General features: G+C 41.5%; 1 protein-coding gene across 2 annotated transcripts in view; it reads left to right on the top strand.

Annotated features, from left to right (window-relative positions):
* The window catches only part of ints6l (integrator complex subunit 6 like), an 83,183-nt gene that overhangs the window by 1,722 nt on the left and 66,239 nt on the right, over positions 1 to 15,222 (top strand). For both annotated transcript variants that reach the window (XM_060927807.1, XM_060927806.1), the window contains exons 3-4: positions 12,006 to 12,155; positions 15,029 to 15,118. In XM_060927807.1, coding sequence (XP_060783790.1) covers positions 12,006 to 12,155; positions 15,029 to 15,118 — 240 coding nt within the window. The remainder of the gene's footprint in view (positions 1 to 12,005; positions 12,156 to 15,028; positions 15,119 to 15,222) is intronic.

Raw genomic sequence — 15,222 nt, 5'->3', positions numbered from 1 at the left:
ACTAATGTAGCATTGATGCACAGAAAGAAGATACAGATCACATACATACATACATACATACATACATACATACATACATACATACATACACACACACACACACACACACCAAAAAGACCAAAAGCATGTAACTTCAGTATTACCTTATGCAGGTCACACAGCAATGGAATTATATATATATATATATATATATATATATATATATATATATATATATATATATATATATATATATTTCCATAGTAACATATAAGCACAGTTTTTTTTTTGTTCTGCACCCCTTTGTAATTACAGCTAAAAGCACAACAGTGGTCCAATTATGTAACTTAAATATGTAAAATACATTCCCTTTCCCAGGTTACTAAAGATACATATCCATACTTAAGGGTACCTCTTCAATCCTAACCCATCTGACATTTATCGTCTCACATCCCCACAACTTGTCAGCAGGCCAAGGTTTACACTGCATTGCATTTACATCGTAGCTGCATACCCTTCCTATTAGTTTTACTGTAGTTACTAAATAATTCATATTAACAACTCAGTAATATGCTTTCTCACATACAGTGAACAATAAGGAGAAGTGGTTAAGAAGGACATGATAAATACTTCTGAAGATTATCCTTCATATCCTTAAGGATACCAGGAAGTCCTTACAATCTGTGCTGAGAATTAGTGGAGTATTATTACAGCACAATATATTTTTGCAACATAGTTTGGTGGTGGACTTTACTGAAGTGTGTTTATTTGCACAATAGAACTAAATATTCTGCTTTTGTCCTGAGGTAGATTTCAGGATCTGTCGATGTGACTTGCTGCTACATGTGCAGTTGCGTCCTTCATTAGCTGGTTGACATTGACAATGAGAGTGGCTTCATTCCCAGGCAGTTCATTAGTGTTTTCTCTCTGGCAGGTGGCCAGACACTCTCTTGGGACTTTTCTAAACCCACACTCCTTTCCAGGCTTATCCTAGAAAGTTTGAAACTACATTTTTTTTCAGTGCCTTGCGTCCTCGTAAAGTGTGGCACTGTCATAGTTTGAATAGGCCTTCATTATAGTACACTTATTTACATACATATATAATACACATCCTGTATTCTTCACTGTGAGTTGAACAACAGAAATAGATGTTTGTTTTTTTCCCCCGTTCATTGTTTATTCATTGTTTATAGTCCTCTAAGGCATCTGTTTCAGATTGTAATTAAGCATTATAAGATGCAACAGCTCAGTAAGCTGTGAGCTCTGTGTGTGTTTGCTATTCATGGCCAGCTTGTCCTACCCACCTGTTTAAAAACACTCTTCTCAACCAAGCTTTACCATCTCTGAATTAGTCACCATGCTAACCCATTTCTCAAGAACAATACACTGCGTATAAAATAGAATCTGGTCCAGTGTCTGTGAGAGTGGCTTTTTAATTTCCTGTCAATTATTCATGAGATTTTCAGCAGCTAGTCAGTGAAGAGTTGCAGCGTGCTTCCGGCTTTGACAAAGCTCTCTTCTCTGGGTAGTGTGCTTCACTTGTCTCGTTCTTGGACAAGCAGATCATTATTCTTAGTCCTGCCCATTTTCTGAAGTTGTTTTCTCATACATTTTTTAAAACTCTTTCCCTCAGCTGTATGTTGCTAATCATGTTGGTGGTGCTTACAGATGAGATGTTTTGGGCTTCATTTCTGTATTATTACATGGAAAAGAACTCTACAGAGTTATGCAACTGTAACTACTGTTTTGAGCAATGAGATGGGCAAATGCTTGCACGTGGAATCAGTTTTGCAAATAACAATTGGGGTTCCTCGGAGTCTTTAATATATCAGTGGTTTCAAATGATTACATTTATGGGAGAATTCTAAAAGTACGAGGCGTTTCTGTTTTATCTTGCTCTGAATCAGTCTACTAGAGGAAGATTTTTCTGCATGCTTTAAATAAGCCCAGTGTAATTACTACCACTTATACTCTTCACTTTTTCCTCATTCTGGGGCCCTGCCCAATGTAGGTTTTATGTGGTTTGGTCAAATTGTCAGCACACCTCATTCAGTTTCTTAAGCGCTTTCAATTCAAGCATGAAGAGGGTCAAGGAATGCTGGGAAAAGGCCTGTAATGTTTTTGGGTCAGGACCTTCTTCTATTGCCCCAGATGCAGAGGAGCTTTTCACAAGCATGACTTTTCCTGTGGTTTAACCAGCCATTACGATATCATTGTGACAACTTTAGCTTACATATCATCATTATCATCTCTTCACACATGACAAGCACATGCAGGTCATCAACGTTCTTTTGCTACAGATCAGAAGACTGAACTCTGCTTATGTGTTGACTAAAAAAAGGCAACATGATCTTGGAACAAAGCAGACCCACAGGGAGATTCTCTCTCAGTAGCACTTACTTGTACAATTCTGGTATCTAACACACACTACATTCCCAGCTAACAGAGAACGTCCAGTAGCACACAATATTCAGTAAGTATTAGAACATTCAAAAAGGTATTTAATCAGTTCTAAGAAGGTTGGGCTGTAATGTTCCGAAAATAACGTTCCAGCAACGTTTGAAACACTTGCTATAAAAGTGGTTTGTTAGAACATTCCTTACGTGTTCCGAGGAAGACAAAAAAACATTTTTATGGACACATTACTATTAATGATTGTAGGAATCTTCATAAACGTTATATAAAAATGTTTGTAACATCCAGAAAATCTGACTGACTGTTCTTTAAACCAAAACTTTCTGGAGTAATGCTCTGAAAATACATCATCGTCACTGCCGAACCTGATCCGGGCTTGAGGTGAACCATGTTTGGTTGACTTGGCCAGAATTGCAGCAGTAGGGTGGCCAGTTTCTTTCTGCGCTCACACACACTCACACCTATGGGCAATTTAGAGAAGCCAGTTAACCTAATTGCATGTCTTTGGACAGTTGGGAGAAACCGGAACACCCGGCGGAAGCCCATGCAGACACGGGGAGAACAAGCAAACTCCACACAGAAAGGTTCCCGGCGGCCACTGGGCTCGAACCCAGGACCTTCTTTCTGTGAGGCGACAGTGCTAACCATTTCACCACTGTGCCGGCCTTCTGAAAATACAGTACCAGTTCAAAGTTTGGACACCCCTACTCGTTCATGGGTTTTTCTGTATTTTGACTATTTTCTACATTGTAGAGCAATACTGAAGACATCAAAACTATAAAATAACATGTGGAACATGTATGGAATTATGTGGTGGAAAAAAAATCCCAATATCTCATCTCATTATCTGTAGCCGCTTTATCCTGTTCTACAGGGTCACAGGCAAGCTGGAGCCTATCCCAGCTGACTACGGGCGAAAGGCAGGGTACACCCTGGACAAGTCGCCAGGTCATCACAGGGCTGACACATAGACACAGACAACCATTCACACTCACATTCACACCTATGGTCAATTTAGAGTCACCAGCTAACCTAACCTGCATGTCTTTGGACTGTGGGGGAAACCGGAGCACCCGGAGGAAACCCATGCGGACACGGGGAGAACATGCAAACTCCGCACAGAAAGGCCCTCGCCGGCCACGGGGCTCGAACCCAGACCTTCTTGCTGTGAGGCGACAGCGCTAACCACTACACCACCGTGCCGCCCCAAATCCCAATATATTTCTTGTTTTAGATTCTTCAAAGTAGCTACCGTTTTCCTTGACGACGCTTTGCACACTATTGGCATTATCTTAACCAGCTTCATGAGGTGGTCACCTGGAATGCTTTTCAATTAACAGATGTACCTTGTCAAAAGTTAATTAGTGCAATTTCTTACCTTCTTAATGTGTTTGAGTCAAAAAAAAGTCAAAGTCCCTCTCACGCCAGGATCTGGTCTTCCCAGACAGTCTCCTGTCCCAGTACTACCCAACTCCTTGAGGCACGTGGGTGCAGCGCCAGTCTCCGTTTCGACAGCCCTTGGCCTCTTGCCTATTATATAGCCAGGGTTATAGTGGGGGGCTAGTCCTTTGGTAGCCGCAAGAGTTTGACCTCCCCAATCGCATCTGTATTGCAGTGTACCTTGCCAGATGGCAATAGGTACCATTTTTATGATTGTCTTTGGTATGACCCAACTAAGTACAACTCAGGATCTCCTGGTCAAGATGCGGACACGCTAACCACTAGGCCAACTCGCCGTTAATGCATTTGAGATCAAATAATTAAAACAGTAAATAGCCCTATTCCACAGCTGTAGTAATCCATATTATGTCAAGAACCGCTCAACTAAGTAAAGAGAAACGACAGTCCATCATTACTTTAAGACATGACGTGTCTTTTAATTAATAAAAATGGGAAAAACAACAACATTATTGAATTACAAGGTGTGTCCAAACATTTGGCTGGTACTGTATTTAGCTCGCCTGAAGTGTTAACTGGGTTGTTACTATGGTCACTTCAATTACAATCACTACCGTGTTTCATTTAGGAGGCAGCTGTCTAGCCAGGCAACCTTTCTAGGTTGAGATAATAAGATAAAGGCTAAGCATAAGGACGAGTCTCTGGTCAGGTTCCTGATTTTGGCTACATTTCGAAGCAGTACTGCATGAGGTCTTCTTGGCACCGACAGTAAATTTATGAGAGTTTAATGAGAACTTGAAAGATTTTAAGGCAAAATGCTAATTAAGAGACAGATACAGATCAACACATTATTTTAATACAGTATTCTGATGTTACAAAGCATGATGAAAGTTTATACAATTTTATGATATGAAAATATAATTTTTCATGCTGTGCGAGTCTACCCCAGGCTGTCACATGTCTGGTTCTGCCAAGACAATTCCTGCTGTTCCATCACAGGTGCTGTATTTATGCGGGTGCTGGTTTTCTCATAACCGTGGCTTAACAGGGAACAAGTCCTTATCTGTCAGTTTATGCTGTGTAGCTCATTTGTGCTAGCCACCTGTCATGCATTTGGATAAGGAGTCCAGAGTCATGTTTGGGTTGTATATTAATGGCACTGTGCCTCTGCTCTACTCTACTTGTGTTTCTCTCTGAAAGAAAAATATCAGGATTATTATGTGAACTAACTGCAGGTGATTTTCCCTTCATTGATTTCAGTGGATTAGAATTCTATTGCGTTGCTTTGACACAGCATATACCCGCAGTCTGAAGTATAGTGTATTTGACATAAAATGCATCAAATAAAGAGGAATCTAATCAACAAACATGGTGCAGGATATAGACATATGCTTCTATCAGAGATAGAGAGACACTGGAGAATGCAGACCTTGTTCTATTCTGTTGGAGAGTCTTTCTAGTTCACGCTTCCTGTTTGGCATTTGTGTCAGTGGACATTGCAAGAAAAGGAGACTGATTCCAATCCCACCTGTTGATAAATTGTTACAGTAGATGGAAAGAAATATAGAATTGACAGTGACAATGGGTACTCTAACTGAATTAGTGAGTGCCGCTGACGACACATACGTGCTTTTGTGTAATGTTAAATACAGTACCAGTCAATAGTTTGGACACACCTCCTAAATCAACAGTTTTTCTTTTCTTTTTTTTTATTAATTCAGGGCTCAACATTAACTTTTAAACTAATTTCCACTTGCGCCCCCCCCCCCATTATCACTTGCCCCCTATTTTACAAGTACTACTTTTTTTCAGGAAAACCATAGAATAGTTGTGAATTGCAACATAAAATGAAGATCACACATTGAGTTGAAGTTTGATTATTGATTAAGTTTATTAATAAGTTTGGTTATTGGTTACCTTTTACTTGTAACTGACAATAACAATTTTATCCAAAATAGTTTTTCCTGCCTTAGTCGATTTATTTCCATTTCGTATGCATGCAGCCGTTGTAAAGTTCAGTGTGTTTGTGTAGAGAACTCCCTCAGACTGTAGGTTCATTACTCGATAATGTAGAAATCATCTCATCTCATCTCATTATCTCTAGCCGCTTTATCCTGTTCTACAGGATCGCAGGCAAGCTGGAGCCTATCCCAGCTGACTATGGGCGAAAGGCGGGGTACACCCTGGACAAGTCGCCAGGTCATCACAGGGCTGACACATAGACACAGACAACCATTCACACTCACATTCACACCTACGGCCAATTTAGAGTCACCAGTTAACCTAACCTGCATGTCTTTGGACTGTGGGGGAAACCGGAGCACCCGGAGGAAACCCACGCGGACACGGGGAGAACATGCAAACTCCGCACAGAAAGGCCCTCGCCGGCCACGGGGCTCGAACCCGGACCTTCTTGCTGTGAGGCGACAGCGCTAACCACTACACCACCGTGCCACCCATGTAGAAATCATAAAATAGAAATCTATAACAAAATTTATATGAAGAAAACAGGGTGCCGAGACTTTTGAACAGTACTGTGTTTGAGATTATATATAGAGTTATATCATCCACCTCTAGGTTTCAAAAAAACAAACAAACAAAAAAACGCGTTGCATCATGACAGATAGGATAATGTTTGAGTTTAAAATTATTGTTTAGTATGTAGGTTGTGGGTGTTTTATACAAATCTCGCAACCTGTAACTGAATCAGTGCAGGTGGTCTGTCATGACGCAGCCTTTTTTTTTTTAACCTAGAGGTGGATGATATAACAAAACAAACAAACAAACAAAAAAGATATATAAATATTTTGCACAGGACTGTGTCCCTCTGATAACAGAAACAAAGCTCCAGCTCCCTCTGCTCTTAATCTATTCTTTTCTTTCAAGATTTATCACGCATGTCACTCCTTGTTGAGTTTTTTATGCTGGAGTTGTTTGAAACCAATCTGGGTTTTCTGTGTCGAATATGGAAGCTGCTTCACCTGTAAGGAAATCAAACACTTTCATGAAGGCGCTAACTCAAATGTGAGCGGAAAAAAATAAAACGAGATTCTTAAGCAAACTCTTCCATCCTCACTTCCGACTTTCTGTTTTTGTAAAATACATTTTAAATACAATCGTGAATTTCTGAGTTTTCAGGCTGAGCTCCTCTCTTCGTATTCTTTAACCACTCATTTCCCCGTTGTTCTTGAAGCATTTGCCTCTATTTGTTAACATTTTTCTTGATAGCGGGGAGACGGTACTGCCTTTTATCTATTTCTCAGTTTGAACAAGCAAAAACAGCGCAAAAATTAACCATACTGAAGACAGATTAAGCCTTGCTTGCATGAAAGACGGTGTCTGTCTGATCCCAGCTGTAATTATCACGTGATGCGTAACGTCATGCACGAGGGGTCTATAAACAGTACACGTACCATACTACAACAGCGGGGTATATAAACTAACTTGCAACAGTAAATGTAACTGAGACTAAGAAAACAGCCAAAACATAATGGCGGATACGTAGTGAGGGACACTTTTAGGAACTGAAATAAAAGATCAAAAAGCCGAATTTTTGTGGTGCTATTCTGTAATATATGCTCATTCCAACTTGCCCAGTCGGGCATGTCGGGGACATATCCCACTTGCCTGAATGCATGTTTCACTTGCCCCGGGCAATCGGGCAGTCCTTAAAGGTCATAGGCAAGGGTCGGAGGTGGAACGTAGAATGTCAACTTTATTTTCTAGAAGAACGACCCAAAAAGCGAATTCAATCTTCCTGGTGTCTAATTTGCACCCTAAATTGAATAAAACGGTTAAAATATACTGGTTTGCGCAAGTTCCGAGGGTTTGTTTACGTCTCACTTATGCGCACTTTTACCGCCAGGGGACCGTCATCGTGACGTCATTCAAGGCAAACAGACTGGGAGCAGCTCTGTGTTTACTTGCGAACTGAGCACACGTGTACGGACTTTGGTCGTGAGAGGTTGTGTAAAATGTCTGAAAGCGACAGCGATTTTGAAGTAGGAACTCTCCAAATTGAATACCTAGAGATGAAACCATATATATATGAACCTCTGGCCGTTGCGAAGCAATCGGTGAATGTGGCTCACTGGTTTGACCGTGCGGCCTCAGAATCGGACAGCGACTCGGCCGACTCTGATCGCGGTGACCCCGGACCTCAACAAGACTCGCGCCCGAACGATTTATCCTGGTAGTTATGATAAATTCCTACTTTCGTTGTAATACTAAATAAGAGCCCTTCTGAAGAATAATTAAACCGCCCTCCCTAGCGGATATGGGTAACGATTACTGGACAGTGCACCAGTAGGCCACATTAGCCTGCCATCCGCGACATTATACTATTTATAGCCGACTCTAAGCGAGGAAATATCCCTTTGTCTCATTTCCGCAATGATTGTACAGGATCCCTCAGGATTCTTGACTTGTCAATTGCAAGCAAAAGTAAAAATGTTTACCTCCAATCTTCTCCTTTTAGCTTGAGCGTTGCTGCTCCATTTCTTCTTTGACTGCCTGATTTTGTGTTCGAATTTTGTCGGAACAGCGTCAGGCTTGAGCCTTCTCTGTCTGACACTGACACCTAGAGTCTCCAACAGATGGGGATTCTTCAAAAAAGTGATCGGAGCACAGAGTGACGTATTTACCTGGCTGCCAACCCTCTCGCTTCACGCGCACAATCCACTCTCTCTGCCTCTTCTCCTCTCTCAGAAAAAGCCAACCCTCTCGCTTCACGCGCACAATCCACTCTCTCTGCCTCTTCTCCTCTCTCGGAAAAAGGTAAAAACTTCTTCCTGAACCGGTCCCACTGTTACAGTTCACTGCACAACAATAAGGCATGGGATTTTTCTTTGAAAATTCCCAAACGCACGTCTGCACTCAAGCCGAACGGCAATGCAAATAAACGGAAGTGGACTCAACTCCAGCGATTTGTTTGTCTTGAATGATGTCACGTGCCGAGTGGTCACGAAAATCGCTGAGCAGAAATTCGCCGCAATCAGTGCTAACTTCTCATCTCATCTCATTATCTGTAGCTGCTTTATCCTGTTCTACAGGGTCGCAGGCAAGCTGGAGCCTATCCCAGCTGACTACGGGCGAAAGGCGGGGTACACCCTGGACAAGTCGCCAGGTCATCACAGGGCTGACACATAGACACAGACAACCATTCACACTCACATTCACACCTACAGTCAATTTAGAGTCACCAGTTAACCTAACCTGCATGTCTTTGGACTGTGGGGGAAACCGGAGCACCCGGAGGAAACCCACGCGGACACGGGGAGAACATGCAAACTCTGCACAGAAAGGCCCTCGCCGGGCACGAACCCAGGACCTTCTTGCTGTGAGGCGACAGCGCTAACCACTACACCACCGTGCCGCGCTAACTTATTATAACTTATTTTAATTATTACTTATTAACAATACTTCTTGGGACCAGAAGAAAATTACAGAGGTTTTTTTAAACATATAAAGTTTCAAATGTGCATAAATGTAAAACCTTTGCCTATGACCTTTAATATCGAGCCCTGATTAATTAAAAGACAATTCATGTCTTAAAGTAATGACGGATGTTGTTTGTCTTTACTTAGTTGAGCGGTTTTTGACATGATATGGATTACTGCAATTATGGAACAGGGCTATTTACTGTATGTTTATCATTTACTCTTTACTGTTTGATCTCAAATGTATTAAGAAGGCAAGAAATTGCACTAATTAACTTTTGAGGCAGACCTGTTAATTGAAAAGCATTCCGGGTGACTACCTCATGAAGCCGGTTAAAATAATGCCAATAGCGTGTAAAGTGTCATCAAAGTAAACGGTGGATACTTTGAAGAATCTAAAATATGAAACGTTATTGTGTTGTTTTTAACACTTTTGTTGAACACCACATAATTCCATATGTTTTTTCATAGTTTTGATCTCTTCACTATTGTTCTATAATGTAGAAAATAGTCAACATACAGAAAAACCTATGAATGAGCAGAGGTGTCCAAACTTTTGAGTTGTACTGTGCGTGGAACCATTCCCATACACAGCAGTATTTTGAGGCTGAGCTGTCTCAGGGTGAAGCATTGCAGGATCTGACCTTTTTCTCTTGTCGGGATTCACTCTACATGCACATTTACATCTGATGCACTGATCTCCGAATTAATAATTTAATTTTGGACTGAGGGTCTCATACTGATGTTATGGGCTATTAAGCACATTTGTTTCCTAGGAAAAGAACCTGTGGTGTCATGTGCATACAAAACGAAACCGCTCTATCTGCAGTGTGTTATTATGAAAACAGAAATATTTGCACAGAAATTGTAAAATGATTTTTTTTTTTCAAGAGATGAAAACAAATCAGATCATGGGTTGTATATTTGGACTGTATCACTGAACTTTAGCCCCCATCCCCCCAAAAAAAACCAAAAACGCTTGTCTTAGGTGGGGTTTACATTAGACCGTATCAGCGGATCATCAGATTAACGTTTTTAAAACGATTAGTGTGCACACAGCAACACCAATACACGATTCGCGTGCACACAGCAACGCCAATACACGGATACGCTCGGCTCCGCAGGCATCCTGCGCTCCAAATCACTCCGCCCTGAACAGCGAGTGCCCTCTGGAGGGTGCGCACTCCGGCCCTGCGCAGCTCACACAGCGCGCGAGTGGAGCGCACGAGCAGTGATTTGGGACTGAGCCACTGTGTGTGTGATCCCAGCGCATGTCGGGCATGCGCGTCACTTACCACTTGCAAGTGGAAGGATGGCAAGCCTAAAGACAATCATAACTACACAATGGGCAGTATTTGCATCAGTATTTGCAGTATTTTCATACTTTTATACTCTTTAATGAAAGGTGATACAAGGCGGAAGTCCGCGCCGTTTTTCAGCAGTCGCGTCACATGACCAACGCCAGCGAATCAGGAAGGTGGATGTCACAGTGACGTTGTCCAATGACGACGCCAGCTAGAGCTCAGCACAGCGTATCCGCGTATTCTCAATGTTTACACAGCACCGGACCAGACACGATCTGGATTGAATACGTGGACCCTGGCGGATTCCCGTTTCCCGGCGTTTCCAGGCGGTTTAATGTAAACGGACAGTGCATCCGCGAAGAAAACGAGACAGATACGGTCTAATGTAAACTTGGCCTTACTATCATCATGAGGACCATCCATTGGCATAATTATTATTATTACTTAACAATGAAGGTGAAGTGAAGATCGATGAATAATAACCAAGACAAAGTCTCACTCAGCCTGAGGCGGACATTTGTTTTAGTATAAACGCACAGGTGATTTATTTAAAAAAAAAATCTTATTAAAAAAGTTCAAAAGCAGCATGCAAACATAATAAAGGAGTGGCACAGACTTGTGTCCCTTATCTATGCCTAGTCACGTAAAAAACTTTGTTTTGAAATAGATAAAATAAACCACAGCTCCACCTTACCTTTGAATAGTTTTCGACCAAAAGTCATAGCGTCTTCGGTGCTTTTAGGAACAGCATTTTCTTCCATAATTTGCAATTCTTCCTCACGTCCGGTGACGAAGTGGTTGGCCGCCATTTTGCCGAGTCGCTCGAGGTGATTATCGAGGAATAGTCTGAATTTCTCGACCAATCAGCGCACGCAATTTTCTATAATCAGCTGTGTATTAATACTAAAACTAAATAATGCTATGCTACACCTAAAGCACACACTAACCTTAACTTCAGCAAGCAAAAGGAAATTGTTTGGCTCTTTTAGCTTTTTTTCCCCTTGTGGGGACCAGGTAAATGTCCCCACGAGGACAAAACTGTCAGATATTCCTTTGGTTTTGGGGACAGTTTGTCCCTGCTAAAACAGAAAATCATTTCCACACACAGCTTAACCTATCTCTCAATAGATCTCTCTATTTTCTCTCTGTCACTTTCTCATTTCCTTTTGTGCTCGGTAAGCCTGCAGGTCATCCGTAGATTAAGGATAATGCTGTAACAGTAAGGCACTTGACCTCGCTGGAGGAAACGGCGAGACAATCTACAGAAAGCCGGATTCATTAGCCTGTGCTGTCCTGTGTAGGCTTTGATCGCGTTTTGTAGTACATGTTATCTGATACTGTATGTGAGGCTGCATGTGTTTGTGTCTTCACAGCATTGCAGTGTGACCTAATGCTCTCTCTCTCTCGGTCTTGCAGTGCTTAGTGTTTTGTGTGAAACCTTTTTCCGTGTGTGTGTTTGTATGCACCATAGGCAGGCTGGAAAGAGAACCATGCCACCTTTATGAGCGAACTAAAGAATCTGCAGGCATGTGGACTGACCACGCTTGGTAATGCTCTCCGAACTGCCTTCGACCTGCTCAATCTCAACAGACTGGTGTCTGGCATCGACAACTATGGCCAGGTATTAATGACTCTCTCATTCATTTCCTGAAGTGGAAAATAAGCAGCGGAGCCAAAATGACACCTTGTCTGAGCTTCCTAAAAATCAGAAACCATTAAAAAGAAGATGCCACGATTTCATACGAAGGCTGTATGATGGTGACAGAAATAATCGTGATTTTTATTTTGATAAATCTTCAAATCATAACTATTTATCCAATTATTTTGGGAGCAGAGTAGTTTTTATTCACCTTTTTAAAATAAAAAAAAAAATCTATAAACAAAATTAGACTCCAGAAAAAAAAAAACCCCAAACACTATCAATAGTATGCAAGCAAATAAATAGAAACCTGCAGCAGGCGTCTTCAAAGTTTCGTAGGGGTTTTAGCTTTCAAAAGTGTTTCTACTTGGAAGTAAAGGACAATACAGCGAGCTCTCAAGTTGTATTTAAATGCACTGTTATCTAAACGCAACAATGTCACAGTCAATTATGTTTAATAAATTTAGGAAGCCTAAAATTATGATCATGATTAAACTATAATTAATTGTGCAGCCCATTTTGATAGCCTATATTGTGTACTGTATATATGAAATATTTGGCATTCAGCCACTGATTTCATTGTGTGTCTGAGTGAGTATACAGGAATTCCTAACCTCTAAAGTACAGTACAGGATGTAGAAAGAAAATTAAATCACAACACTGCGTCTGTTCTCAGTGAAGTCCTTGTGTAGCCATCTTACATCCATTCAATGCTGCTAAAATCTAACACACTAAGTCAGACTGCATTAAATATACGAACGGAAAAGTCAATAATATTACAGCTTCAGGGCTGCTGCATTTGCGAGTGCTTCCCACTAAGGAATGATCTTATTTTTACAACCCCACAGGCTGGTGAGTAGATGATAGCAGATCCCAAAGTCTAAGCTGCAGTGTAGATGTGCTGCTTCTCGATCTGTGATGTATTCGGTCATAATGCAAAATGGGATAGTCTACATCACCAACATCAAGTCTACATCAGGTCAAAGTAAAATACCAAAATAAAGTTCCACTCATGTTACACATAACCTTGAACAATCTTGGATGCATTCTAACCATTTTAACCAACGCTGAGGTGCTTGTGTCTTCATATTGCAACTTATTCTTCGCACTTTAGCTGCACACAGGGAATGGTGTGTATTTGAAGACCAGTTCGTATACACTAGTTGCACCCCCTTGGAATGTACATGAACAGTATGTTATATTTCTCAGCTGTATTCAGATGAGGGAACTATTTTTGATGAAGCCTACATGAACTACAGACCAGACTTTGGAATACACTTAAAGGAACAGTCCACCATACTTCCGTAATGAAATATGCTTTTATCTGAATTGAGACGAGCTGCTCCGTACCACTCCGAGCTTTGCGCAACCTCCCAGTCAGTCAGACGCGCTGTCACTCCTGTTAGCAATGTAGCTAGGCTCAGCATGGCCAGTGGTATTTTTTGGGGCTGTAGTTAGATGCGACCAAACTCTTCCGCGTTTTTCCTGTTTACATAGGTTTATATGACCTATAATGACAGGCGTACTAACACCTTCTGCGCGCTTCGACAGCGCATTGATATCTGAGCTCCGTATCAATGGGCTGCCGAAGCGCACAGAAGGTGTTAGTACGCCTGTCATTATAGTGCGGACTTTCCATAGCATAGAAAATCGCTACGTTTCAATTTGTGTAAATGAACTTGTTTCATATCACTGGTCATATAAACCTATGTAAACAGGAAAAACGCGGAAGAGTTTGGTCGCATCTAACTACAGCCCCAAAAAATACCATTGGCCATGCTGAGCCTAGCTACATTGCTAACAGGAGTGACAGCGCGTCTGACTGACTGGGAGGTCGCGCAAAGCTCGGAGAGGTACGGAGCAGTTCGTCTCAATTCAGATAAGAGCATATTTCATTATGGAAGTACGGTGGACTGTTCCTTTAAAGTGCATATCACGGGTAAATTCAGGAGCAAGATCAATGTAATTCTCGTATTTTATATTAAACTTTGGTCAAATATCGGTCACATTTTGCATTTTGTGCAATTTTTTTTACCTTGCGCAATACCAGAAAAATTCAGTTGAAATCAAGCCATTTGAGGCGAATTGGTCTGCCTCTGAAAAAACTTGGCATTTGGATTTCCCGGCAAACATTGATTTTCGTGACGTCGCGTGCGGGACGCCTCCCTCTGAATCCTACGTCAGCGCTGGTTTATTTATGAGAACACTACCTGGTGGTTTTCTGCAAATTTCTTCAACGTTATCACGTAATTATTAAAATGGTTAACAGATGTATCGTAGGAGGGTGTAGCAACACCAATCTTGATGGGATTAGTACTCATCGTTTTCCAAAAGACCGGACAATGAGAGAGAAATGGGAGCGCTTGGTCTACACAGGCTGTGCACTGAAACCGTGCAAAGCTCTCGCAGCCTGCTGGCGCTTCCGCAGGTAACGTCACGAATCTGGCTCCAGACTCCCTTGGGATTTTTCCAGACGCATTTTGTTCTATTTTTTTCTGCTGTAGACAGATGGCCTTGTGCAAAATTACCCTTCTGGATGAGTGTGTAAAGGGACATACTTTCATTAAAAAAAAAAAACGAAATTGGTCCAGGATATGCACTTTAATGTTTAGTCCCAGTCTTCTGGTACTTATATGGTTTGTTGATAGTTTTTAATTGCTGTGGTAATTTCTTGTTTTAAGACCAATTTTCCCATTAAATGGATGAGATTGGCTTTGATCTCGCCATGTTTTCCACCCTTGCGTTTTAGTCTGTATCGTGTTAGAAACGTGTGTGTATATATAATCTTATACACTTACACACGCATTTCTTTGGTTGCAGCCAAGTGCTGTAAGAGTGTTTTTCTTTCCCTTCAGGGTCGGAATCCCTTTTTCCTGGAGCCATCAGTCATCATTACCATAACAGACGGGAACAAGCTCACACATAGCTCTGGAGTGCCAGATGAGGTGAGGACCAGTGACCCACCATTTGGATTCTGTATCTAAACTGTGTTGTATCAATATGAAGGAGTTTTGTGCACACACATTTTATATATGAGTGATTCCACGCT

Source organism: Neoarius graeffei, chromosome 8 (assembly GCF_027579695.1).
Source record: "Neoarius graeffei isolate fNeoGra1 chromosome 8, fNeoGra1.pri, whole genome shotgun sequence".
Classification (NCBI taxonomy): Eukaryota; Metazoa; Chordata; class Actinopteri; order Siluriformes; family Ariidae; genus Neoarius; species Neoarius graeffei.
Note: the sequence above shows the minus strand (reverse complement) of the source record. Positions and strands in the feature narration are given on the sequence as shown.